Raw genomic sequence first — 27,367 nt, 5'->3', positions numbered from 1 at the left:
CGAGTAGAGTCTTGTTTTATTCCGCGGTAGCAACCGCTACAATAGCATTATATTGGAATGGTACAAGGTTGTAGAGCATGGAGCTCTAGCATTGGATGCCATGTATAGTAGGATACTGGCTCACACCAGGAATTTTATCCATATGGTGAATTCTGTTTTGCAATCTCTACATTTGGAAGTGAGAAAATATAGTGCTAGGCTCTACATTGTTCTACTATTTACTAATAGCTAGAAAGGCAGTCAGTGTCTAAAAACCAAATGTCCCTTTTGGTTTTGGAAGCTGAACAACACAGAGATAAAAGGAAGTTATGGGGAAGTATAACCAACAACACTCACAATGGGCCATTTATTAAACTTTATTTCTCAAAATATAACAGATCAAGTTCTATAGCAATCACACTGTTTGCAAATGTTGAGTACAATACATTGCTCAGATGTTTAAGTTACCTCTCACCTTCTGTTATATTTCTGTAAAATATGTTTGGAACTTATTTCCAATACTCAATTTCTATTTAATGAATGTGGCAAGGTTTCATCAGTAAGTTACATCACCTGTAATATGTCTCCTTGGCTGTAATATTTCACATTGAACTTGGTTCAGTGACATTTTATCATGCAGGATGCAAAATGGTCAACCCACAAGAACATCAGAGAACCACAGAGGCCATGGAATATGGGACTAATGGCAAAAGGCTGGGCTGTGATACTCAATCAGGTCAAGCCAGATGCTAAAGAATATTATACTGCATTCTGAACCTGTGTTCAACAGTTAGGTAATTTGACTTCCAAATTTAATGTGTGTGATTGCTAAAAATTTTCTGATGCAGTAGCCAAATAAAAGTCACAATGTGTGGTTGCTGTGACATTGAGGATGCAGACATAGTGTTAAGGTTAGACAGGGAAAGAAAGAGCGGAGCAAGATAGCAACCATCAGAAACCAGTGCAATTCGTAAGATATGGGGCAAAAGAGATCAAAAGTCAATAGAGACTTTGTGGCAAGAGAGCAAGGATTAACAGGTTCCACTGTTTGTCTGATGGATTCCTGGAGATGGCAGAAGAGCAGGGCAGGGAATTAGACAGGTATTACGGAGCCGTCTGAGGGACACTGGGTCCAACAGCCTTGTTTCGTGGAATATGATTTCATGATGGTGTTTATTTTATGTATTGTTTGTGTTGGTTACAATCTCTTTATATTATCCCTAGGCAAAAGGAAAAAAAAAATAGAAATTTGGTTGGTTTCCTTTTTCTAAACATTGGAAAATACAGGGCACATTGGAATAGTTATAGGAATAAAAAAAGCACACCCTAGATCCAACCTACACAATGTTCAATTCTGCCTGTACTTTCCTCACAATGCCATTGCCAAGGATACAAGGAGCATGTGTGTGATGCTACATGTCCAGTATGCTACAATCAGGCCACTTTGAGGCAGTTCAGTATGCAGGTCCAAAAAGAAACCCCAAACTATTTTAATTTGCCAACTTTGGATGGTTTGAACAGATTCTTGCCAATCAGGTGATTTGGGCACATTACATCCTTATCCCTTTGTTATTGGAGAGTCAGGTAGGTTCTTGTTGTCAGGTCAGGAGCATACATTACAAGTGTGGTATGGTAACTCAAGGGTTGAAATCTGCTACAAATTTAGTTCCCTTGAAGTCAATGAAAGCAATTTCAGAAGCGGAGTTTATCACATTTACCGCAGACAATGTACAAGTTCTACATCTGTTGGCTGTGATGAAATGCAGTGCACAGGGCAGAAGACCCAACTCCAGATGGACTTCTTCAATTAGCAGCACCGACTGCAGCAGTCAAAATATTGAATACTATCTCAAGTCATGTGTTTCTCCTCTTTACACCACCCCCATCATCAGTCTTAAAATAGTACACTCACCATAATATTTTCCATGCTAACAAAAATTGCACAGAAGAACAGTAATTAGGAGTTTTGCAAAACATTTATTTCCCAGTATTATGAAACAATTGGAGTCAAAGTACTGGTAAAAATTACTTAGGGCCCAGCATTTCATGTGGTTTGACCCACTGTTCAAACTCCTCTGCAGTAAGGAATCCCAACTTGACTGCCATTTCTTTTAATGTTGTGCCTTCCTTGTGGGCTGCTTTGGCAATCTTCGCTGCTTTGTCGTAACCTGTTTACAACAAGAAATTAAAACCATCATTCCTTGGTTATGAACAGTCCAGACTTACAACAATTTCCTGGCAAGCAGTGTATCACATCTCTCCACAAATGCAATCCACATAAATGTGCTCCATTCTTAGCTCTCTATACATGAAGCTTGCTAAAACAACGATGTAAAATTTGCTAGTCAAAAATGTACACTAGCTGCTGTGGAAGGAATCTAACTTACTGGCCTACTGCTCAGGAAACGTACAGAGCAAGACCAGTGAATCAGAACGTGAAAAAGGCACAACCAAGTCAATCAACCTGCAAACATGTGCAGACGAGTGTCAAAGTTAAGACAGCCAATCTATAGATCAGCAGAAAGTAGCCCCGCATTGTCACATTTAATTAGGTAATGATTCAGACTCTCCATCACTAACCCTATGTATTCCCATCAGAGGTATAGGCAGGGTGATGGGAAGGAAATAGCACTTAATCACTTTAATCTAAATCCTACTTTTCTGGATTTGCCTTAAATTAAACTGAAGTCAAATGATAAGTTTAGGATTTCTCAGTATTAGTTCCAAAGCCCAAGAATTACACATGTGCAAGGAAACCTCCCACAGATTACCATCCATCCAACCTCCCTCTGCTGATTGATCCGCATTCTCCATGTTATGCACCACTTGGAGATGACATTGAGGGTAGGAGAGGCACAGAATAAACACTCAGAGTAGTGAACTTCAACATCCTTCACTCAATGACTTGGTTTTACAATCTAAGGTGGTTAAGGCCTGAAGGACATAGTTACCAGACTGGGCGTAGGGCTGATTGTGAGACAACCAATGCCATGGAATAGCATGTGGCTCTCATCCTCACCAATCGGACAGTCATATTAGAGTCTCCCCACATCAGCAATGTAAAGTGCCCATGCCATTTGTCATTGTGAAGATGGAGTCTCACCTTTCCACCGACAACCTCTAATACAACATTCAGCGCTACTACCATAAGTGCCATAAGATTAAGTACACAATCAGCAACTCAAAAATGATCATGCGAGATACCATTAGATATCAGCAGCCGAATGGTACACCACTACTCTCCAACCAGTTGGCCCAGCATCATTCTCACTCCTCCACAGGTAGAAAGGTACATTCTACTCTCTCTAACCAATTGGCCCAGCACTGCCCTCACTCCTCCAGTTGTGTAAAATCAGAGGAGCAATGAGGGGCATTGTCAAGCAAATATGGAGCAAAACCAAATGCAGCTGTGGACAGTTGGCAGACAATTAAGAGATTAAAATGAAGCGAGAGTATCAGGAACATCCCCACTGACGGCAAGTGAATGCGAGGGAGGTCTGCAACATTCATAACTATCCTCATCCAGAACCGTCACAAGGCTGAATGTTCTCAACCTTGTCCTGGGGTCCAGTATCACCCAAGAAAGCCGTCAGCCTACTCCATTGATCCTGCATGACACTGAGAAAGAGTTAAGCTCACCGAACCCAGCAGAAGGTTAGAGACCCCAACAACACCTCAGTTGTGGTACACAGGCCTGTGTTACTGCACTAGCCCCACAGTTCCAACCGAGATCGTTGGTGTTCTGGTTCAGCTAATTGGTTCAGTGCTTCAGTGCTACTTTATTACTCCTGTAGAAGCCTCTATTTCTGTTCATTATGAAATCGAGGAAAACACAGGAAGCTAAGAATTTTGTTTTTTGGGGTGATGGCATTACAGACAAAACCAGTATTTACTACCTTTGATAAATAGGTGATGAGCAAGAAATACAGGCCTTACCAGCAATGCCTACATCCCAAAAAATGAACAGGAAACATTGCTTAACATCCTATGCATTCTTTTATTTCATATTGAACAGAAGTAGAGACTGATAGTACAGGAGGCAATAAACCATTCCAATCTACATTTCTCTCCATTGACAATGGAGCTGTAGCTTCCAAGACTCCACTTTCAGTTAACAAAGTGTTAAATGAAAATGTCCAGATCAGCTGAGCTACTATCTTCAGTCCTCTTTCAAGGCAACAGCCTGTTATTTTTCAATGCGGGGCACAACAACAGACCCAAAATGCTTAGAATTTCCACACTGAAAGTGCTATTTATTTTTAAGTCTGCAGTGCTATTCAACAACTGCTGGAAACCTTTCACTTGTTCTCTCAATTTGAGTCAAAAGAGATTCTTTTCTGTGAAGGTCAAGGCCTTCTTTCAAAGATAAGAGATGATTTTGTTTTGTCTTTTATTTTTACCCAGCATTACATGGTGACATGCTAGGCTTTTGGTACACAGAGTAAGCAAAATAACATTTGAAAATCAGTCCTGGAGTCATGTACCATGCAGGGACAGTCAACCACAGCAGGAGTATTGATCTCACATACTTCACTCTGGTTATAACTCGCACTCAGCAGCTTCCCAAATCGAAGACAAGAAGAAATAACATCAACAATTTACTATCTATTCTCTTACCAATATGTGGGTTAAGTGCTGTCACCAGCATTAATGACTCATTCATTAACTTGTTAATCCTTTCAGTGTTGGCTTGAATTCCCACCACGCAGTTGTCTGTGAAGGAGACACATGAATCTCCAATCAATTGTGCTGAATTCAGCACATTTTTAATCTGGAAGAGAAAGGCAAAATATATCAAATTATCTTGGAGATTAGAACATACAGTTAATACGAAAAGCTGAACATTAGTCAGGCTTTGTGACCGTAATGAGAAATAATAATTCCCCCTGCCTTATCCCCAACCCAATGATCATATGCTTGCATAGGGCAGGACAGATTAAGAGAGAGATCTATTCTTATTTGAAGTAAGAACTTTTAAGAATCACCCACTCAGTCCAGGACCCAATTCAATGCTCTTTACTATGCAGACCAGTTTTTGTTTTCTAAAGCAACATTCATGAAGCTAAATTTCATACACTTCTATAGCCCTTTATCAAAATAAGGAATGCATTCCAGAAACTGGTGTAATTGTAGAATATGCTATCACATGGAATTGTTGAGAGAGTACAAGGAGGAAGCTAGGTTAGGAAAATGGGCAAGAAGAGAAGGAAGATATGATTTAGGCCAAGAGAGAATAAACAAATGGGGTGAGGCTCGTGCGGACAGAAACGCCAGCACTGGCCAAAGAGATGTTTCTAAACTACAAATGTTAACAATTCAAATGCTTATTTCTCATGGCTGGAAAAGGGCTATGTTATTTAAATAATACATTTAAATACCAGCAAACTCGAGTGAAAATACCAACCCTTAACAAAGTGCCATCGATGTGAACACAGAGGGTAGGGGGAGGAAGAAATTAAGTAAAGAAATATGCATTTATGGTCTCTCAACATTATACTTACCAAAATGGTTCTTCTGAAATGAAGTGACCATTGTAATGTATGAAAAAGCACAACCAAATTGGATACAGTAAAGGTCACACAAACAGCTCCACTATAAATTACCCTATCACGTGTTCCTCTTGCAGTGGGGATTAAATAATATCTCTTGTTAGGACACTCGGGTACATCTTTGGTGCTCTTGTTTGCCACAGCTCTTCCAAACACATCAGGACCTTATTGCTTGTAATATATTAGCATGAATTTTGTTTTGTCTCCTAAAATATGGAGTGTAACATATTGCTAATTTTAAGAAGGTGCAGAATTAGGGAAATTTTTAACTTTTTGGGTGGCGAAGGCCTTCGGTTCGACATATCTGAAAGATGGATGAGTGGACATGACAGGAGAAGAAGCTACGTAGCATTATTACAAGTCCTGGCGCCAGTAGCCATTTGAACTCTCTGTTTGGTATTGGTATTGGTTTATTATTGTCACTTGTACCGAGGTACAATGAAAAACTTGTCTTGCATACCATTCATACAGATTAATTCATTACACAGTGCAATGAGGTAGTTTAGGGTAAAACAATACAGAATGCAAAATACAGTGTTACGGTTACAGAGAAAGTGCAGTGCAGGTAGACAATAAAGTGCAAGGTCATAACAAGGTAGATTGTGAGGTCAAGAGTCCAAATTATCATATTAGGGAACCGTTCAATAGTCTTATAACAGTGGGATAGAAGCTGTCCTTGAGCCTGGTGGTTTCAGGCTTTTGTATCTTCTGCCTGATGGGAAGGGGAGAGGGGGAAGAGAGAACGTCCAGGGTGGGTGGGGACTTTGATTATGCTGGCTGCTTTACTGAGGCAGCTAGACAAAGTCCATGGAGGGGAGGCCGGTTTCCGTGATGTGCTGAGCTGTGTCCACAACTCTCTGCAGTTTCTTGCGGTTACGAGCAGAGCAGTTGCCATACCAAGCCGTGATGCATCCAGATAGGATGTTTTCTACGGTGCATCGATAAAAGCTGGTAAATGTCAAGAGGGACATGCCAAATTGCCTTAGCTTCCTGAGAAAGTAGAGGCACTCATGAGCTTTCTTGGCCGTGGCGTCTACGTCGTTGGACCAGGACAGGTTATTGCTGATGTTCACTCCTTGGAGCTTGAAGCTCTCAACCCTCCCGACCTCAGCACCGTTGATGTAGACAGGTGCATGTGCCCCACCTTCCTTCCTGAAGACAATGACCAGCTCTTTTGTTTTGCTGACATTGAGGGAAAGGGGAATGTGGTTTCCTCCTCCCCACCCATACTATTAAATTTCCCTGGTCCTGCACCATCTTAAAGTCAGCAATACATTACGGTCTATAATTCTGGGAGACAAGACAAAATCTGCACTACTATATGACAGGAAATAAACTTAGAGACTAATAAATTATTTAAACATATATACACACAAAGATATATACATCAACTACAACTGCAGTTAGAAGACAACCAACCAACATTACATAGGCACTTGGTGAATGCCATTAATGCATTATAATTTCACAAAGGACTCATGCGCTGACAAACAGCAAATTCCTTCAAAAAAAATTAGTCTTTCATTATCCTTACCATCATGGGCTTGAAAACGTTCAACTCAAAGTGGCCATTACTTCCTCCAACAGTAATGGCGACATGATTTCCCATAACCTGTGCAGCTACCATGGTAACAGCTTCACATTGGGTGGGGTTTACCTTACCTTTCAAAGCACAGAAAACATTTTGTGAAAAGCAAAGTCATATGTTAACAGAAATTTAGATTTTATACAAACCATTGTTTTATTTTAAATTGCAAAAACACAACAGCTAAAAAAAAAGTCCATTAAGTAAATGAGGTGAAACTGTCTCTGATAAACATGTACATTATCCTGTTTTATCACAGCTTTTGCTGTGGTTCCCTAAAACTCGAAGGATTCACATTTCCCCAAATTGCAGATGGCCATGGAACCTTGAAATTAAAGTCTGAGTCCTTCCAGACTAAAAGAAATGGAATTAAAAATTATTGCATATTACGTCACAAGTCCCAGCCAGAATGCCAATGATTGGACAATTCCTGTCAAATACCTCTGTAAAGAACTGGGGCTGATTTTACATAGACATCAATGTAGATTTCTTGGTCTTGTCACATTGACCATAGAACAGTACAGCACAGAACAGGCCCTTTGGCCGACAATGTTATGCTGAATGAATGGAACTAGTAATTTAATGCCTAACTAAACTAATCCCTTCTGTATACCCTACGTCCATATCCCTCCATTCTCCTCACATTCATGTGCTTATCTAAGAGCCTGTTAAATACTTCTGTCTCCACTACCAACCCTGGCAGTGCATTCCAGGCACCCACCATTGTCTGTGAAAAACTTGCCCTGCACATCTACTTTGAACTTACCCTTTCTCACCTTAAATGCATGCCCTCTAGTATTAGACATTTGGACCCTGGGAAAAAGATACTAGCTGTCTACTTGTTCTGCTAAAGTCCATGATTCAATTGTGATTTGTTGCAGTCATAGGTTTGGCCCTAAAGATAGAAATTTGCTCTTTTGCATCACTTTGGTAAACTAAGCCTGTTGCAATCAAGCTCAACTTGTAAACTTTTCATCCTATGACTCCATGCCTTAAAAAAGCAACATAGCCACATGTACAATCTGTAAAACAGCAACATCTGTCAGGCTCTCTTCCATAGAGTGCAGGCCATAGAATTACCTGGCATGATGCTGCTCCCTGGCTCGTTCTCAGGCAGAATGAGTTCCCCCAAACCCGAGCGAGGTCCAGAGCCCAGAAAACGAATATCATTGGCCACCTTCATCAAACTGCACGCAACAACATTCATGGCACCGCTCAGTTCGACCAGGGCATCGTGCGCAGCAAGTGCTTCAAACTTATTGGGCGCGGTTACAAACGGTAAACCTGAAAACAAAGGCCGCGTTATTTTTTAGTCGTCATTTGCTGCAGCTTAGTGCTTATTGATTGAGGAATGAACACGCAATCTAGCATGTGTTGAATGCAACCCACTGCTGGTGTAAATGGAGGAAGGCACAGACTACAAAAGGTCTTTCCTAGCATTTGACAGTTTAATCCCACCACACAGAAGTACGACTAATCAAAGTGAGATGGGTTTTATTTTACTGTGAGCGAGAGCTGCAGCAATTTTCATTTTATTGCAAGATAGCTAGAGAAATGGAATTAAAAAAGCAAACAGAGGAAAAAGGAATACTTAAGTATGCAAAAATTGTGCTTGTGTATATATAGAAAAAGCACTTTCCTTATCTTGTTTAAACTCCATTATTTCAAAATACATGAGCTGAAGTGGTATGGCAGGGTGTGCCCAATGATTAATTATATTAGTATGGATTGCTGTTACACAATATACACTGTACAAGGAAGAAGAGTCCTCATGTAGGATGCATGACAAGTCAGTCACCATTCAAAACAGGAAGAGCAACTAATGTTTTGGAAAACCCTGAAAGCATTTTTAGGGTTTTATTTTAGGTCATCAAGATTTGTGATTTTTTTCCCCCAGCTCTGTGCAATGACCAGCATTGGATCTGTTCCCTTCATAATTGTGTTTGCAAGTAAAAGACAGTAACATTTGAACATTATAAATAATAATTGAATTATTACTAATAGCTAAAGCAGAGTACTGTTTAGTGCATGGTCTGACCTGTGAACTCTGAAACTTTGGCAGCCACCTTCTCCGCGAACCCTATCCGCGTGTTCAATCCAGTTCCCACTGCAGTCCCACCAGCCGCTAGCTGATATATCCTTGGCATTGCAGCCTTAATCCGTTCCATGCCATATTTTATCTGCTGTACGTAGCCACTAAATTCCTAAATTGAATGAACACCAAAAGCTGTGAAATCCAATCAATATCTTAAAAGGTAACTGAAGCAGCTTGAAAGAAATATTTTGCAGCAGGGTACCATGGTCACAGTAATCTGAAAAGAATTGTTTTATGGAGACCATGTCAGCAAGTTAACCTTTTATTTTAGAGACATGTTCCAAATCAACCTAAATTTATGGCATGAAGGCTGCCTTTCGCTTGGCCAATCTCAATTCATTTCCTAATATGGGACAGAGCAGAAAGTCAGCAATGATTTTCCACAAATAAACAGTTTCACTCAAAGAAGCTGCAACACTGCTGATGCTTGGGGGAGGGAGGGCAGCAGCAGGGAGGTTTGTGGAGAAATGGGGGTGAAATAAAACTTACCACAGCCACGTTGGATTTCAATGTAAACCCAGATTGATGAAGCTTTGCATCTGACTATGCGTAACTTTAAGTATTTGATTACAACCCTTGTCTGAACTGAAAAGTGTTTGATTCTCTATGGATGCTCTACCTGCCTAATGAACACAGAAGTTTTAAAATATCTTCTTCTTTCATCATTTATCACCACTAAATGCAGCTCATCCAACACACACCCAGCTGGACTCTGAAGATTCAATTCAAAAAAACTCTGCTGCCACATCTGGATCTGTACTGGCCCCCAGCTTCGATGTTAAAATTCTCAACATCTTTTTCAAATTCTTCCAAGGCCTTGCTCCTCCCTTTACCTGAAGCCTTCCCCAGGCCTACAATGTGTTGAGTTCTCTCCACTCCTCTAGTTCTGGTCTTGAGCACCTTGCCCAGGAATACCCAGGCCCTTCTTAAAGGTGTCTACTCTGCTGTCCTTCTTTTAACAGTGATCTAAATTTACCTCTTTTGACCATGATTTTGGACAATTGCCTCAACAACATCTTATGGGGCCTGTGTCAAATTTTGTTCAATAATGTTCCTTCATTTCACCTTGCAACATTAAAGATTTTATATTAATGCAATTTGTTAGCATTGTTCCCAACTCATTTTTATGTACCATCTACAAATACCTGTATTCAATGACAGTTATAGAATGAAAAGGTGGTCTCAAAAGCCATGGTCCTCAAACGTTAGCCACATGTAACTAGTTGGGAATCCAGGTATGAAGAATTGCATTTTTGATAATTATTTAAGTAGAGAAGAAACTCTTGCCGGACATGTTTTCAAATCTCAATTACATAATGTGTACTGTATATGATTAACTTAACCTTACTGTTCTTTGGTTGGGATGATGAAAGCAGGATGGTCCTCCCTCAGCTTTCTTTCCTCAAGAGAACTGAAGCACAGCCTGTTTGCCCTTTCCTGATCTGTACAGTCTCACATTTCTGGTATCAATCTCCTCAGTCCTCTCTGCACCCTCACCAACACTTGATATCCATTTTATAAAACAGTGACCAAAGCAATATACAGTATTTCAATTACAACATAACCAAGGTTCAATACAGGTTTAGTACAGCTTCCACACACTTTACATTCAATCTCTCTGGAAAGAAACCCTAGTGCTTGGTTTGCCTTTCTAATGGTGTTATTAATCTGAACAAACACTCTGATGGACAAAATTTATAGACTACAGAGGAACTGTGTGTGATATATTCCTGTCTGAATTTGAAACCTTGATGAAAGCGGTCTTGGGATTGTACACCTATTCAACTTACTTTACATCTTTGTCAAGTAAATATAACATGAAGTATCTGAACTCTGTGCAAGGTATTTGATATGAAGATTGCTGCAAATGGACAGTTTTCCTTCCATCATTCCAACCATATTCCACACAAGCTTCCTTTCTCAACTGTGTTATCCAATTTTTGAGATATTAAGCCTTTTCATATTTCTCTCTATTTTTTTTGTTAAACATTAATTGTGAGATTTCATAGAACAAAACCCACCTGCCCTAACGACAGCGGTACTGCATCCTGCGTATGTGTACGGCCAATCTTGATGATGTCTGCAAATTCCTTGGCCTTAGCGTCAAGAGCATCATGGAGCTTCTGCAAACCAGGCAGGAGCACCTCATGGACCTCTTTAGCAGCAGCAATATGCATGGCTGTTGGGAATGTATCATTGGAACTCTGGCAACAAGGAAAAGAAGGGATTGAGAGATCAAGACGAACTCAACACTTAAACTAAAATATTACCATTTTATAAGCCGCATTTTAAAATAACTTACAACTAAAGACTGCATGTATAATTCCCAACTTATTTTTAAATAAATGCAATCATATTAACATCATGGGAGTTGCATTTTTGAAAATATCACAAGATATTAAAATTATTCAAGAAAAACCTTCATATGCTGGAAATCTTAAATAAAAGATGCCAGAAACATTCAGCAAGTCAGGCAACATCTGTGGAAAGAGAAACTGAGTTAACATATCAAATCTGAGACCCTCTAACATTAACCCTGTTTCATGTTCCACAGATACTGCCTGACCTGCTGAGTATTTCCAGCATTCTTATCTTTTGTAATGAAATTATTTCCTATTACGTAGAAGATAACATTCAGATACAACAGTCACATTGTAAACCCCTGTTGCTCATTTTATGGACCATTAAAAGAAAAAAAGTTTCAAAGAGATGGAACTGTGGCCTTGACTAGTACCTGGCTCTTGTTTACATGATCATTGGGATGGACAGGATCCTTGCTGCCCAGTTTACCTCCAAGAATCTGAATTGCTCTGTTGCTGATCACTTCATTCACATTCATGTTAGTTTGTGTTCCAGATCCAGTCTGCCATACGACCAGAGGAAAGTGATCATCCAATTTTCCAGCAATCACCTGCAATGACATATAACACCTCACTTTAAGGTTCTTGAAATACGTTGACAAGACGCCTCCAACTTTTATTCAGTCTTAGTAACAAAGAATATCAGAAAAGTTGCTCTTACCATTACAATACGATGAGCAGAATGTTGCACAAGTTCTAACGCTATGTACCTGTGATGCTACTACAAGTAAGGTTTTCATTGCACCTGTGCAGACGTACTTGTGCATATGACAATAAACTCGACTTTGACTACAAGGACCAGGCCTGGAAACCCATCCATCCAGATCCATCACCACAACCAATCCTGAATTGTGTTCATTTTCCTGCCCAAATCCATTTGTCTTTTTAAATAATGTTATGCTGTGCAGTAATATCTAATATTATAATCTGAGCTATGAATCAAACTTCTATATTAAACTAAGCTGCGTATTTTTATCTTATTGCATTGTCCTGCTGTATGACTTGAAAATGCCACCCACTGGCCGGACCATAGTATGGCAACAATAGTGATTAGAGCATCATTACAGAGGAAGTAAAGGAGGAGGAAATAAATTACTAGTTATCACATTTATCTTTTTTTTCCCTTAAATATATATTCTGCAATGATGGTACCATGGACCAATAATTAAATTCTTCCATGGGATTTCTCTTGAGATTGTAGGCAGGCCTTGAGGCACAACTGATCAACAAAGGCACCTTAGAAAATATGAAACACATTTTGAGACTAAAACATACTGGAATGGTGACTTGGATTCATTATCAGTAGTTCAGTATTCACTACATGCTTACTGTCTAAACTTCAATTAAATATAATCCAAGACCCCAAACACCTACCATATAAAATGATCATTGCCAAAGAATGTACAGGCCCTCCGCAGGGTTATGAACACCTGACTTATATACAGTCCATGCACAAGAGCGAACATTTGGGAGACCGGCGGGATGGATTTGCTGGCTGCTGCGGGGCTGCAGGCATCTGATGCCGGGTGGGAACTCAGTTTGCGGCAACACCGTTTCATCCCGCAGAGAAATCTGAATGGTTGAGTTAAATGCTCTGGTTTAACTGCACGTCAGCCTTGGTTGGCCAGTGTTTTTATTTAAATATGTTGCTGGGTGGCCACATTTCCGACTTACGAACTGTTTGGGTTACAAACAGTTCTCAGGAACGGAACCCTGTTGTGACCTGAGGAGGACCTGTAATTTGTTTAACTTGGTAATGAGAAATGACTGATCTGCACAACACTCAAATGATTTAAAGCATCATGTCACGTCTGTTTAATAATAGCAGAACAGGCAGCACTTATAACCAGAGAAATCCAGTGTTAGTGTTTGTTCAGTCCAAGGAAGGCACAATATTAACATGGGTTTAAATCTGTTTCACAAGACTAATGTTGCAATTGTGTTCTGTATAATTTCTCTTTAATGTCATTTTCTGAAAAACATTTATGAGTCAGCAAAATTCAAACATATGACTAAATTTAATTTTACAGGGCCATGAATCAAGGTGATCTGTGAAGCAGACACAAAATAGTGACATCTTCAAGAGATGGCAAAAGTCAGTGTTGCTATAGTAGGATTTTCACCCACTTCCAATTTCATTGTGAATGAAGTAAAGGTACTTAAATGCCACATAACTTCCGAAGTCTAGTATGCATTCTCTCATAATACTTGGTACATAACACTTGGTTTAACATAATGCATAGAGCCCTACAGTGAGAGTATGGTCGAAGCAAACTGCTCTGAGTCAATGTGCAGTTATGCAACTCGGTGAAGGAACGTCAGTGTGGAGCAGCTTTCTGAGTATACGCCCGCAAGCTCCCAGCCATGAAGGTAGTAGATAGCAAAGTAATAATTTGTCTTCCCTTTCAATCCATTTTCAAAATGTTTTGCTTCTTACAAGTTTGCTAGGAGCTCCTGCAATGCCACTTTAGGTCTCCTCTGTTCACTGATCTTGTTCTAGTTAAATGGTTGCTTCCTTTCAACCCCACTAGATTCTGCCATCACCTCTCCAGTCTACCAACTCAGCTTAGATGGCTTTCTTCCTTCCACTAGTCATGAAGGTTCCACAATACACGTTATATATCATCACACTACCTCATCTGCTGCCTTCATAATACCATTTGCAATCTTTAGGTCCAAGCCATAGTCCATATTCACTTCTGCAGCAGCTCTTTTCAATATGCCAAATGCTTTTATCACTTGGATCTGTGAACAGAAACAAGGGAAGCAACATCAAATATCACTCTTTCCCACCCCGCCCCAACTCCCCAACAGAGAGGTTTTGTCAAAATAATGTATTTGGAAAATGTACATTGATTGAATCATATAGAATGCAATTTCCATATGCTATATTTATATATTTCTGACAGATCGTACAATCTATTTCGCTGTTACAGACATTGCAAACAAGACCTGCTGATGTTGTACTGGACAAAACTGTGATTACACTGGTCACTGCATCCCTGTGTTTGCTGGTTTCCAACAATTAGGAATCTCTCAGTGCCACAGTCACTAGAATCAGAATAGCATTTAAATGAAGACAAATGAAAAAATTAAATGCTTTAGAATTTAGAATCAGATTTAGAATTAGTACAAGAGTAAACGTATCTTTCAATTACAAGGACCTTTGTTGACAATGAACCTGGAGTACACTATATGGTTTTGTTCTCCTTCCCTAAAGAAAAGGATACACTTCCCACAGAGGGAGTGCAATGGAGATTCACCACACTGGTTCCTGGGATGGGTTTGACAATATGAGGAGAGAGTGGGTATAGTAGGTCTGTAGATGATGAGAGGGAATATTGAAACTTACAGAATTCCAGGCTGGATGCAGGGAAAATGTTTCCTTTGGCTCAGAAGAATCCCTTTTCTTGAAGACTCCACCATTGTATTCATTCAAAAGAGATACTGAGAGATTTCTGGATATCAGTGTGAACAGTGGATATGGGAATAGTGTAGGAAAATGGAGCTAAGGTACATCAGCCCTCATCTTGATGAATGGCAGAGCATATTTTAAGGGCCAGATGAAGATCTACTCCTGCTTCTAATTCTTATGTTATTCAATTATGTTCTTTAACTTTGGTGAAATTATTTGTCACGTAAGTGCGAAGCAAACTGTTGCTAACATTTTACACCTGTCACGAAATTTCTAAAATTGTTTTTTTATGGTATTTAATTGCATAATGCAATTGGAAAAATTCTCTCAGGAGGATGTCAGTTTCAACCTCCAAAAATTCTTGTCCAAGTCAATTCCTGCCACTATTCTGGCATTTTCTTTAAATTAGTTATAATTCTACCCAATTATTGATTAGCCAGAGACTTGCAAAATGTAACCACTTTGCTAAACTTTTGACCAAGCAAATTGGGAAATAAAACAAAGCTCCTGCAATAGAACATGAGATAAACTGTGGTGAAGTTTCTGATGCTTGAAAGCATAAGAATTTTCCTTTAAAATCAAGTAGTTGTCCATTACTTACTGGCATCCTCTCAGATGCCCCTCCGATTTTAAAGTTCATCATTGATCTCACTGTCTGAGCTCCATAGTATCGGTCATTTGGCACCTTCAGTTCACCAAAAGTATCGTACTCGATTCTGTATCCGTCAGAACTTGCCTGCAAAAATCAAAAGGTCAACTGTATCAATTTCTTCAGTAATCACATAAAAGTGATTGTGTCATTTTCAAATTAAATCTCAAACTCCATTGGACATAAAGCAGTCCGAAACATTGGAGATTGTGGGCAAAATTTCATAAATGACATGGAGGTTACAGTACAGAAGAAGGCCAATCAGCCTATCAAGTCTGTACCAGCTCTATGCAAGAGCACTCCAACTGGTCCCACTCCCCTGCCCTCTCCTCAAGGTCATGAAATGTGTTCCCTTTGAAGTACTTATCCAGTTTCCTTTTGAATTTGAAAATTTAGATTATCTTTTTAGATTAATTGCAAACAAGTTGTCTGATTGTGGCCTCTTAATACAACTTCCATTTATTTGACATCATTAAATTTATAAGATATCCCAAGACATTTTACAGAAGCATCACTTGACTTGGGCCACATAATCAAGCATTAGGATAGGTGACCAACAACTTGGTCAGAAGCTATGGAATCAGGTTACAGTTCAGTCACGATATCACTGAGTGGGTTGACTAACTCAAGAGGCTAAATCTACAACTCTTATCTTCCTGGGTAGATTTTGAAAGATATCATGGAGGAGAAAATGGAGGCACAAAACATTAGGTAAGGGAGAGGTTTCCAATACAGAAGTGTCAATTAATTAAGTATATCATTATAAACAGTGTACACCGACCACACTATGTGACCCAGTGAGTTGCAACGAGGATGTTTGCTGGAAGCACATTCAACCCACAAAATTATTTTACTCAGAAACAGGGTCATTTAAACAACAGAATAAGTGAGAGTTTACAACAGAAACTCCCAAGAAAATAAAAGTATAAGCTCTCCTGAAAACACTGTTGTGATTGGAGGATAACATAAACCAATCTCAGGCATGTGGTTACCAGGCTTGACTGACAAGAGAATTACCCACTCTGGCTAGGAATGTCAGTCCGCTATCTTAACAATCACCTGGACAATCATTCTTCCCTTCAAAATGTTTAACTATTTATTCTATACCCTTTTCTAATGTCTAGATTGAGGTGTGAAACCACTATTTCTTTCTTTAATGGCTTTAACTGGATCTCGACCAACATTGAAACTGGACAGACCAGGTTTGTTCTCCTTGGAGCAGAGAAGGCTGAAGGTGGATCTGATAGAGGTACACAAAATGATGAAGGGCATAGATGGGGTGGAGAGTGAGAAACAATTCCTCAACACTATGCCCACATTCAATGAAAATAGACTTTTTTTTCTAATTGTTTTCTTTCTTGTAAAATTATACATAAAGTACACACAATTTTATGTTTTTCTTGTGAATGCTACATGCTCCTGATGCTGTTGCAAGTAAGTTTTTCATTGCACCTGCGCATACATGTACTTGTGCACATGACAATAAACTCAACGACTTTGACAAAATGTATAAAGCAAGAGGGCATAGGTTTAAGACGAGGAGTGAAAGGGTTACAGGGGATATGAGGAAGATTTTTTTCACCCAAAAGGTGACTGCAATGTGGAATACTGAAAGAGCGGGGGAGGCATGTAATGACACAACATTAGAAATTATCTGAACGAGCACTTGAATTACCACAGTATAGAAAGCTCTGGATTGAGCACTGCAAATGGGATTGATAGATGGGTACTTGATGATCAGCATAGGCGAAGAGCCTGTTTTGTTTTTAAATGTTGTATGACACTATGACTCAAGATTATATGGAAGTAATGATTCCAAAACATCAGTTGTAATGTCTTCGTGATGCACAGTACTTAAAAATTTCATCATAAGTAGGAACATGTATAATACCTAATATTTTAAAAACATACTACATGAATTTAGACAACTGTTTCAGTTTGAGATTCAAAGGGCAGAATAGGACACCCAGTATCTTTTAACAAAATTGCTCTTTAATTTGACCTTGAGGAATTGTTGAAGGCTGATGAAGCAGATTTTATTCTCTGGAATAGACTTTGTGCAGGTTAAATTACACCAGAGCTGAGCCAATTTGTGAGCCACTCCACGAATAAGTAATGCACAAACAAGGGTCTTGAAATCACAGACAAATTGCACTCCCACAGAAAATTATTCCCACAACTAGATGTCTCAGAATCAGATTTATTGTCACTGACTTATATGTCGTGAAATTTGTTGTTTTGCGGCAGTATGGTGCAAAGGTATAAAATTACTATCACTGTTTAGACAATAAAGTGCTGATGTATGATACAAAGAGATCCCCTCTTCTGGGGTGATACAAATTGTAGCCCTAATTTGATTATATCCATGTTAAATAATTGCCGAGTCCACTGAACACAATAAAGGTTAAGAAACCCGAGAATAAGTTGACAGGAGGGCCAAGACTTGTTGCCAAAGTTAACTGCTCTGCTTTCCAAGCTATTTCAGTCAGCTCCGACACTGGATACCGGTGACCCAGCAGAAGCAGGTGGGTTTCCTTTCCTATCTTCAGAACTTGTGTAGAGATTATCTATTCTACTGGTCAGAAATAGCCCTAAATGATGTCATTTTTAGTTTCCTGGAGAGAAATGACCTCATTCATCCCAGACTCCAGGATATAGTCCCAAAATATTAATGTATTTTTTGTTTGACTTACTTGGATTAATTTCAAACTCTTCAACATAGGTTGACCTTACTGTTTCTATTAAATGTTGAGAACTAACACCTCTATTCTAGGCTATGGCTATTAAGACGGAAACCAAAGGTTCCTTCATTAATTATTAAGTTTTCTATTGTTAGCAAAGTTCTACATCTTGAAAATGTAAAGCAAAATTATTTTCTCTTAATTGATTTGATTAACATATTTTTGACAACTTTTAAAGACACAGCCTGAATATATTTTCAGTTTCCCTTTAGTTGCAAAAAGGGTACTTCTCTGCATTTCACTAATTTAACTGAATTTGATTGTTTAAAAACAAAAACTAAAACCTAAAAACTAAAACAAAAACCAAAAACAAGGGACATTTAAGAGACTCTTAGACACGTGAATGATAGAGAAATGAAGGGCTATGTGGGAGGGAAGGATTAGATAGATGTTAGAGCAGGATAAAATGTCAGCACAACATCGTGGGCCGAAGGGCCTGTACTGTGCTGTAATGTTCTATTTACTAAAGTGGGCGTTGGAGTTAAGCTAGCAACCGTAGGGAAAACAATGAAATCCATTCAGAACTTAAAATAAGATACTATCAGTTGCCTAGATTTTATATAAAGGCAGAATTGTATCATTAATCTAATATACTCTTAACATTTGGCAATGCTATATGAAGTTACAAGGGCAAATGGAATTTAAAAGAAATATAAAATATTACAGCCACCAGTTCCTCACTGCTGATAAAACCATTCAGTGGTGGCAACACACATATTGGATCTGCACAGAAGGTCAGTCTTGAGCCCACATATATGCATCTAGTTGAACCTCCGAATTCTCCAGCTTTTATTCCTGTCATTCCACTTCTTGAATGCCTTTATACATTTCAACAGACTGATTTATATACTTTGGGACATCTTGAAAGGAATGTGAAAGGACCCATATAAATATTTTTTCTAACAATATTTGATCTTTCAAATTTCACATGACCTAGTTCTGAATTATGTTTGAAAAAAATAATTGGAGTAGTGGATTACTGATTATTTTTTTAACTGTTCCAAATAAAACTTTGGTTTTCAAATAATTATTCACTCACAGATAGTCTCATAAGCAAGTGGCCTCTATTGTTTAAAGACACAAGGACAATAGCCGTGGTGAACCCCCTTCACCTACATATTCCTTTTCTGACTTTGAAGTGTCACTGCTTCTCCTTCATTGCTCCTACGAAAGCAGGGGACTCCCTAAACAACACCATTATGGGAGTAACTTCAACAGATGCACTGTAGTGTTCAAGGCAGTGGCTAACCCGAGGGAAATTTGCACAAGCATTCAATGCCAGCCTTGGCAGTGACATTTCATAAATGAAACACCCACACTTCATTAATGAAAAACCCACCGAATGGCCTTCCAAGGGCAATCACCATGATATAATCCACAATAATTTTAAAAAGGACGGTGATAAATATCCTGCAGTGGGAAAATTTGTTTTTAAAAGTTAAATCATTTGAGTGGAGAGATTAAGTCGATGATTGTCCAGAGCAGCTACAGACAAATTCCACATACATTTATATGTGTGGTTCTGCAACAATTTAAACGTGGTAAACAAACCATTGAATAATAACCAATAGCTGTACAGGTATCCAGCAACGATACTACCGCCGACAAAGATCCAACCTACTACAAAAGAAAGATGTCTGCCTCCTGTACTTTCTACATGAACTCCTTCGCTACTTTCAAAGAAGGATTTTGTGACAACAGAAGCAAAATTGCAATCCATTTGCTTAACAGTCGGAAAGGCAGCTGCACATAACAGCTTGCAACCTATGTTTCTGTGGTTCACGATTCTTATTCAAAAGATACGGGGATTAACAAGTTTGGGAGCAGCACAGGCCTGCCGGGTTTCCCGATTTCCGTGCACGGTCTGCTTTAACAGCAAAGCAAACAAAACCGAACAGATTTTCTTTGGGAAATGTTCATTAAAAGGAAACTGAGAAGCATAAGAAGTTGCAAAAGTGCAGCTGCCTGTCTTCAGCGTGACCCTGCCGAGCGACACTGCTGCAGGGCTCCCAGTGACCTTGTCCGATTGGAACGTTGTCCGGAGGAACCCGGGCAACCCGCGCCTGACTGACAGGAGAATCCCCCGCATGGCAAGCGAAGGGGTGTGTGCACCGAAAAGGCAACGTTTTAACAGCAACGCTCTTCGGGCCGATTGCAAGCGGAGCTGCTGTTTCCTAATCCGGTGTACTGCAGGAAAGGCCGCACAGCGTGTGCGTCCCTGTCTGCTTTGGTTCAGAGGTTTACTTAACATTATCGCACTCACCATCCTTTTACCGATGGCAACAGCAGCAGCCGGGAGCGAGTTTTTTGCAAATAGTTGACAGCCCTGTGTCACTCGGAGTTTGCGGTGGACACACTGGAGGTTTCGGACAAAGCGGAACATGGTGAAGAGGAGGGCGGGGAGGAACCAAGGGCAGAGTGGGAAAGGCCGCCAGAGGGAGTTGTGGAACGAGGTAAAAGCATGTAGCAATTGCAATCAGACATCTCATTTTACATTTGGGAGTTTAGTGCTGCTTAAGTATCTGAAAAGAATCCTTAAAATTTGCATTCTTTGTCATGTTTTAAACTTTTATTATTTTTGGTGTCTAAATTTTGAAAATGTTGTTAAGGTTTTGAAGCATTACCTATTGACAAAACTCCAAGGTAAATTTACAGAATCTCGGAGTTGATAACATCCAGAACAAGAGTTATTTTGATACGAGATGTGCAGAAAAAGTTTATTTTTTCCTCCAAAAGGGAGTCACATACACCACAAAACGGCTTAGTAGGTCCAATACCAGTAATCATAAAGCAAAATAAAACTGCAGCTATTGTAAATCTGAAACCAAAAAAAATATGTTGGAAATACTCAGCAGCTCAGGCAGTTTTAATTTAATTTACTTTCTCCAAGTCAAAGGTGTAGCGATAGGAACCCACATATGTCTATCCTTTGTGGAATTTGTGATAAATCCCAGTTTAAGCCTCACTCAGGACCTTTATCTAGCCTTTTTACCCCAATTATGACTGTACTGATGCTGCTTCCTGTTCAAATGTTCCGTCACCTTTGCTATCAATTTCCACCCTGCTCTCATGTGATCCATTTCTGACTCTATGCTTTCTTCCTCTCGGGTTTAGGTCTAATACAAACCCACAGACTCCCACAGTTATATTGACTATATCTCTTGTCACCCAGCTTCTTCTAAGCACTCCATTCTCTCCATTTCCTGGCTGCATCGCATCTCTTCTGATGATGCGGCTTTCCACACCAGTGTTTCTGAGATGCCTTCCAACTTCTTTTTCCACCGGAGTAGATAGGGTTCTTATCCATGTGTGTTCCATTTCCCACACTTCTGCTCAACATCTCACCTATCCAGTAAGGATAGGGGTCCTCTTATCCTCACCCACCTGTTAACCTACCTCCATTGTCAGCCAATCAGATTCCATAATCTTCGATGAGATGGCACCTAAATCCCCTCTCACCCCTTCAGCATTCCAAAGGCATTGGTCCCACCACAACTCACTGGTCCATTCTTCCACCCACCATAATGCACTTTCCATATCATGTTAAAAAATCCCTTCCAAATCAAATGTTGAGCTCAATAATTCTGCTGAATATTTCAAACATTTTCTGTGTACAAGTTTCCGGCATCTGCAATATTTTCCTTCAGTTGGAGTATGTAACCAAGGTGAAATTCTGCACCTATGTCTGGTGGATGTTGGAAGCTTTGACTTCCATAGGATACTGAGAATATTTCCCTCAATAAATGGGAAAAAAAATCCTTCAATGTCAACAAGACTATTTTGACTATTTCTGTTCTTGGAGAAAGTAATGTATTTTAAAATTACGTAGTCCATGGGAACAAGATATCCTGGTCATCAGTTGGAAACAGGCTCATGTTGAAATGTAACATGTTTTAAGAGTGGTAAGGAGCTTCAGATGCTTGCTGAAAATAAAAAAAAACGTGGATGTTGGAAAGCTGAAATAAAATGTTTGCTGCCTGGCTTATTGACTGATTCAGGGTAAGAGACTAATCTATGTGAATAGACAGGTGAAAATTCACATCTTACTAATTAGTCATTTTAACTATTAGGTCAATTAAGGATTATATTCTGCCTCAACATGATGAGAGAGATTGCACATTCCCCACCTCCTCCCCCACATTTTTTTAAATAAACAAAGCCATAAGGACATATAGACACTTTTCTCCATGGCAGAGGTGTTCAAAGCCAGAATGCATAAGTTGAGGAGCAGGAAATTTAGAGATCTGAGGAAGAATTCGTTTCACTGAGAGAGTGGACACAATATGGCACGCACTGCCTGAGAAGGTGGTGGAGGCAGATGCTCTGACAACATTGAAGAAGCATCTGGACGCTCACTTGAATCGCCCTGGTATAGTGGGCTGTGAACCAAATGCTGATAAATGGGATTGGTATAGATGGAACTTTATGGTTTTCACAGACACGATGGGCCGAAGGATCTATTTACGTGCTGTGTGACTCTGTGATTCTACGTTTCAGTGATGTGGAAACAGAACCGCAGGGAACAAATTAACAAACCCAAAGAAACGTTAAGAATTTCCTTCAACTGTTTTCTTCGTGTTAAGAGTTGTCGTTCCTGTTTTGTATCAGGTGTCTGCACGACTGGTTATTCCCATAGATGCCGGCTGACCAAAGCGTTGACAGGGTTTTCTCGGCAGGTTTGTCAAATTTCTAAAAATCCAATATTAGTCTGTGGTGCTAGGAGGATCAGGCGAGCCAACGGCAAGACCTGACCGCTCGAAATTGGGAGAGAGAAGCAGCTGGTGTTTAATGCAACACTGTACTTCTTGTCTATGGCCGCCAGTTGGTGCCCTCCAAGAGAAGCACTCGTTTGGGTAAATTAACTTTTAGCCAATGACGTTTGGAGTCGGAGATTACACACTCTCTTCTGTGGAGTTGAACCCGATTGGATTGTCAATCGCAGTCAATGTGGATGAAAGTTCAGAGAGATCTGCGCAACTTGTGTGAAGAAAGTAGGAGACGTGTTCTGTCTGCAAGATGTCATCACGACCGAGTCCCCAAAACTACGAGAGTGAAAAAACAAAGAAAGTCGTGATTGTTGGAGGTGGCTTGGTAAGGTTCAGATAGTTTTAAATAGTGTTACAACTTTAATATCAGGATTAGACCCTTGCTAGCAAAGCACGGGACTCGAACTCGAATCGCATCCTATGAAAACCAATGCAAAGATGTTTAAAAGGGGACCGAATTTTACAAATCATGTCTATAATTTGAGAAAAAGTGTAAAATACCAGTGCAGCCTTAAATAACTGAAAAGAGGTTTTAGAGATTAGAGTTTTTAATCGTTATTATAAGCCTGGACCATGAGTTATTTATCCTATGGGATTTTTTAAAAGAACTAAATACGTTCCATAAAAAGTTACTAGTAATCATTATGGTGCAGGGCAGAGACTGGTATCAATCAAGTACTAAATGACAATTTTATATTGAGTAGAATTTGAATCTGCTTTTGACATAAGCCAATTGGAGCCCGATTCCTCTTCGCTGGACTAAACCAATATTTTTGAATTATTGAAAGTCCTAAAGCTGCAGATGCTGGAAATCTGAAATTAAAAACCGAAAACGCTGGAAACACTCAGCAGATCGGGCTGTATATGTGGAAAGAGAAACAGAGTTAAGGTTTCAATGCAAAGACCCTCAGAACTAGGAAAGAGAGAAAATGAGTTAATTTTAAATTGCAGAGAGGATAAAAGTGGAATGAATAGGACAAAGGGAATATCTCTGATACGTTGAGGGGGGCAGGTCCTGTGGTTCTGCATTTCATAACTTTTATGTTCCTTTGTCAGTGTTCTTGCTCTGCAGTTGCCCTCGATTCATTGCTTCTGTGTTCCTTTGTTCAGATTTTCTTTCCCTCTCTGACTGCCCCCAAGAACCCATGGGGCAAAGTACCTTGTTTACAGCCTATCCCCATGACAACTCTGGCCACATCAGAGATATTCCCTTTGCCCTATCCATCCCACCCCCACCCTCTCTGCAACTTAAAATCAACTTGTTTTCTTTCCCAGTTCCAAGAAAAGGGCTTTGACCTGAAACATTAACTCTGTATATCTTTCTACAAATACTGCCTGATCTAAGTTTTTCTAGCATGTTCTGTTTTTACATGAAATGATTGGGGTTGTTTAATCCTATAATGACTGTAAACAAATGATTTTTATGCCAGCCTGTGTCCATTAAGGGTAATATTATTCATACAACACCTGTGCTGTCTCTCCATTTACTTGGCATGCCATTTCTCTCGAATTTCAATGTCCTACTGACAGTGAGGTAGGAGTGATCTCTAGGATAGAGCCCTAGAGATCACTCCTACCTCACCGTCCTCCTCCATTTATATTAGGTATTAAGGTCCTTAAAATTGTTTGCTGAATTAAAAATAACCTGCAGTTTGGGCAGATTTAATGGTAGGTACACAGTTGTTTGTAAGCGCTAAAGGAACAGATCTTGCTTGTCAAGATTATCATGTAATGAAAATATAGACAATTGGATCGTATTAACTTAGAACATGGGGCTTGCAGTCATCTTTTAGACATTGATTCACCAATATTTTTTAAGATTTACAATTCAACTCACGATAATCTGCATGATTAACAATTAACCAGTTTACTTGTCAGTTAGGTGCTTTCCTAGTCATGATCTTCCATTTTTTGCCCTCTCCCCATTTAGACCACGCACTAACTTCACAGGCAGGTAGGTGCCTGGCTTTTGCCAGTAGCATTTCACTGTAGCAGCCAGGTAGCTCTTATTTCACGCTTGCATCAATGTTCTCTTATGTGGAGAAGGTCGTGGTGTCAATGAAACCAGGTAAGAGTGTGCCCAGGTGTCATGAAAGGCAGTCAAAATAAAGTTCTGCAGTCATCCACTAGTGACTTCAATTAATGTTCTAATTTCTCTCCCAATTTATTTCTTCTTCAAGCTGTTTCCTGACAAAAAATATTGCTCTCACAAGTGATGAGGGGAATGCATGTTAATGTGCTCTTTATTTGCAGAGAAACAAATTGTATTTTCTGTTCCCCAGGTTGGTGCTTTAAATGCCTGTTTCTTCGCAAAGCGGGGCTTCCAGGTGGAAGTTTATGAAGCACGGAAAGGTAGGATTCACTAATATATATTTTGCTTTGCTGTATTCAGCCAAACACATTTCAGTTTGCTGTGTTGTCTTATTTACAGATCAGAAATATTCGTCAAGTATTCAATTGTTAAATAATTGAAGTACTTGAATATTTATGTTTAACATACTAAAAATTGGTGTAAACTGTAATTCCTGTCCTCATTTCCGTGCTTCCAGTGTAGTGATTTTGGAATCATCCATTTATTTTAATGTTTAACATCTTTAATTAAAATAATCCTATCCAGAGATCTATTTGTTTCCTCTTTATACCAATTAAATGATTTAAAATTGATATTACAAATTTGCGGATGATACCACTGCAGTGGGACATATCTCAAATAACGATGACTCAGGGTACAGGAAGAGATAGAGAGCTTAGTGACATGGTGTCATGACAACAGCCTTTCCCTCATTGTCAGCAAAACAAAAGAGTTGGTCCTTGACTTTACGAAGGGGGTTGGTACACTTGCTCCTGTCTACATCAATTGTGTTGAGGTCAAGAGAGTTGAAAGCTTCAAGTTCCTAGGAGTGAACATCACCAATAGCTTGTCCTAGTCCAACCATGTAGATGCCACGGCCAAGAAGGCTTACCAGCACCACTACTTCCTCAGGAGGCTAAAGAAATTTGGCATGTCCTCTTTGACACTCACCAATTTTTTTTATCGATGCAGCATAGAAAGTATCTTATCTGGATGCATCACGTCTTGGTATGGCAACTGTTCTGCCCATGACCATGAGAAACTGCAGATAGTTGTGGACACAGCTCAGCACATCACGGAAACCAGCCTCTCCTCCATGGACCCTGTCTATACTTCTCGCTGCCTCAGTAAAGCAGCCAGCATAATCAAAGACCCCACCCACCCTGGACATTCTCTCTTCTACCATCTACCATTGGGCAGAAGATACAAAAGCCTGAAAGCATCCCTAGTATGATGAGATGGACTCTTGACATCACAATCTGCCTCATTATGGCCTTGCACCTTATTGTCTACCTGCACTGCACTTTCTCTGTAGTTGTGACACTTTATTCAGCATTCTGTATTGCTTTCCATTGTACTATCTCTGTACTGTGCAATGAATTGATCTGCATATACGGTTTATCACTGTACCTCGGTAGAAGTGACAGTAAATTTTCCAATTCCAATGTCTTTAACAAAAGACATTTCTTTTGCTTTTAATTTCAAGGGGCAGAAATTCACCTTTTAGTTGCCTGTGGCAAGTGGGTGTTATTGATGTTGACTTTCTTTTCTATTCCTCTTTTGATATCTGGTTCATTTAAAATCTATCCAACCAAATCTTTGGGCAAAGTACAATTTGTAGATGGAGGAGGGGTGGGAACAGGTTCTGGCTGTGAACGTAAAGGGACGATGCCTTTGTTGGATGTGACCTGGCTATGATAGGAGTTGTATGATTAAATCAAGTGACAACAGAAAATAAGCACTGGAAGGGGTGCTCGGAGTGATTATGTAAAAATCTGAGGAGAATAGAAGGAAAATGCACCACGGTTATTTGTGCATTTTGAGCAGGGGTGACTTAGATAGAAATCTAGTTGGAAAGTTCCAAGAATGGAATCCTGTTACTCTGTTAAAAGGCAAGGAGAATTAAATTAAAGTTCCTTGGAGCTATCCAGACCTGGAAATGGTACTACTGGATGGAAAATTGTAATTCTACTTTGGATTGTTGTGAGGTTAAATGTCTCCAGAATTCCACTAAAATTTGTTTAATTTCCCACCTCTTGTTTTGAAATGGTACTGATCTGACAGCTAACTAATGTCACTGCATAACTAATGGGGTCAGAGTGGCTGATTCTGCTCGAGAATCTTTATTGTTAAAAACATTTTGTATTTAGTTTAATA

At 39.5% G+C, this 27,367-nt stretch overlaps 2 protein-coding genes across 3 annotated transcripts in view; one reads left to right on the top strand and one right to left on the bottom strand.

Annotated features, from left to right (window-relative positions):
- Positions 1-340: 340 nt before the first annotated feature.
- Positions 341-20,779, bottom strand: fh (fumarate hydratase). Its single transcript, XM_052013235.1, has 10 exons — positions 20,637-20,779; positions 15,585-15,719; positions 14,203-14,313; positions 11,943-12,119; positions 11,230-11,412; positions 9,152-9,317; positions 8,194-8,397; positions 7,063-7,190; positions 4,597-4,750; positions 341-2,147 (listed from the first exon to the last, which is right to left on the bottom strand). The coding sequence occupies exons 1-10, from the start codon at positions 20,754-20,756 to the stop codon at positions 2,005-2,007; spliced, it is 1,521 nt and encodes a 506-aa protein (XP_051869195.1). The 5' UTR covers positions 20,757-20,779; the 3' UTR covers positions 341-2,004.
- LOC127568965 (kynurenine 3-monooxygenase) overlaps positions 20,698-27,367 on the top strand; it is a 28,349-nt gene continuing 21,679 nt past the window's right edge. The window contains exons 1-2 of one of the 2 annotated variants that reach the window (XM_052013237.1): positions 20,698-20,826; positions 25,422-25,491. In XM_052013237.1, the coding sequence (XP_051869197.1) occupies positions 20,755-20,826; positions 25,422-25,491 (142 nt within the window). In that variant the 5' untranslated portion in view covers positions 20,698-20,754. Of the gene's footprint in view, positions 20,827-22,847; positions 23,465-25,421; positions 25,492-27,367 lie in introns of those variants that run through there. The other variant, XM_052013236.1, reaches the window with a different exon arrangement.

This window comes from Pristis pectinata, chromosome 3 (assembly GCF_009764475.1).
Source record: "Pristis pectinata isolate sPriPec2 chromosome 3, sPriPec2.1.pri, whole genome shotgun sequence".
Taxonomy (NCBI): domain Eukaryota; kingdom Metazoa; phylum Chordata; class Chondrichthyes; order Rhinopristiformes; family Pristidae; genus Pristis; species Pristis pectinata.
This window is presented reverse-complemented; position numbering and strand designations above follow the sequence as displayed.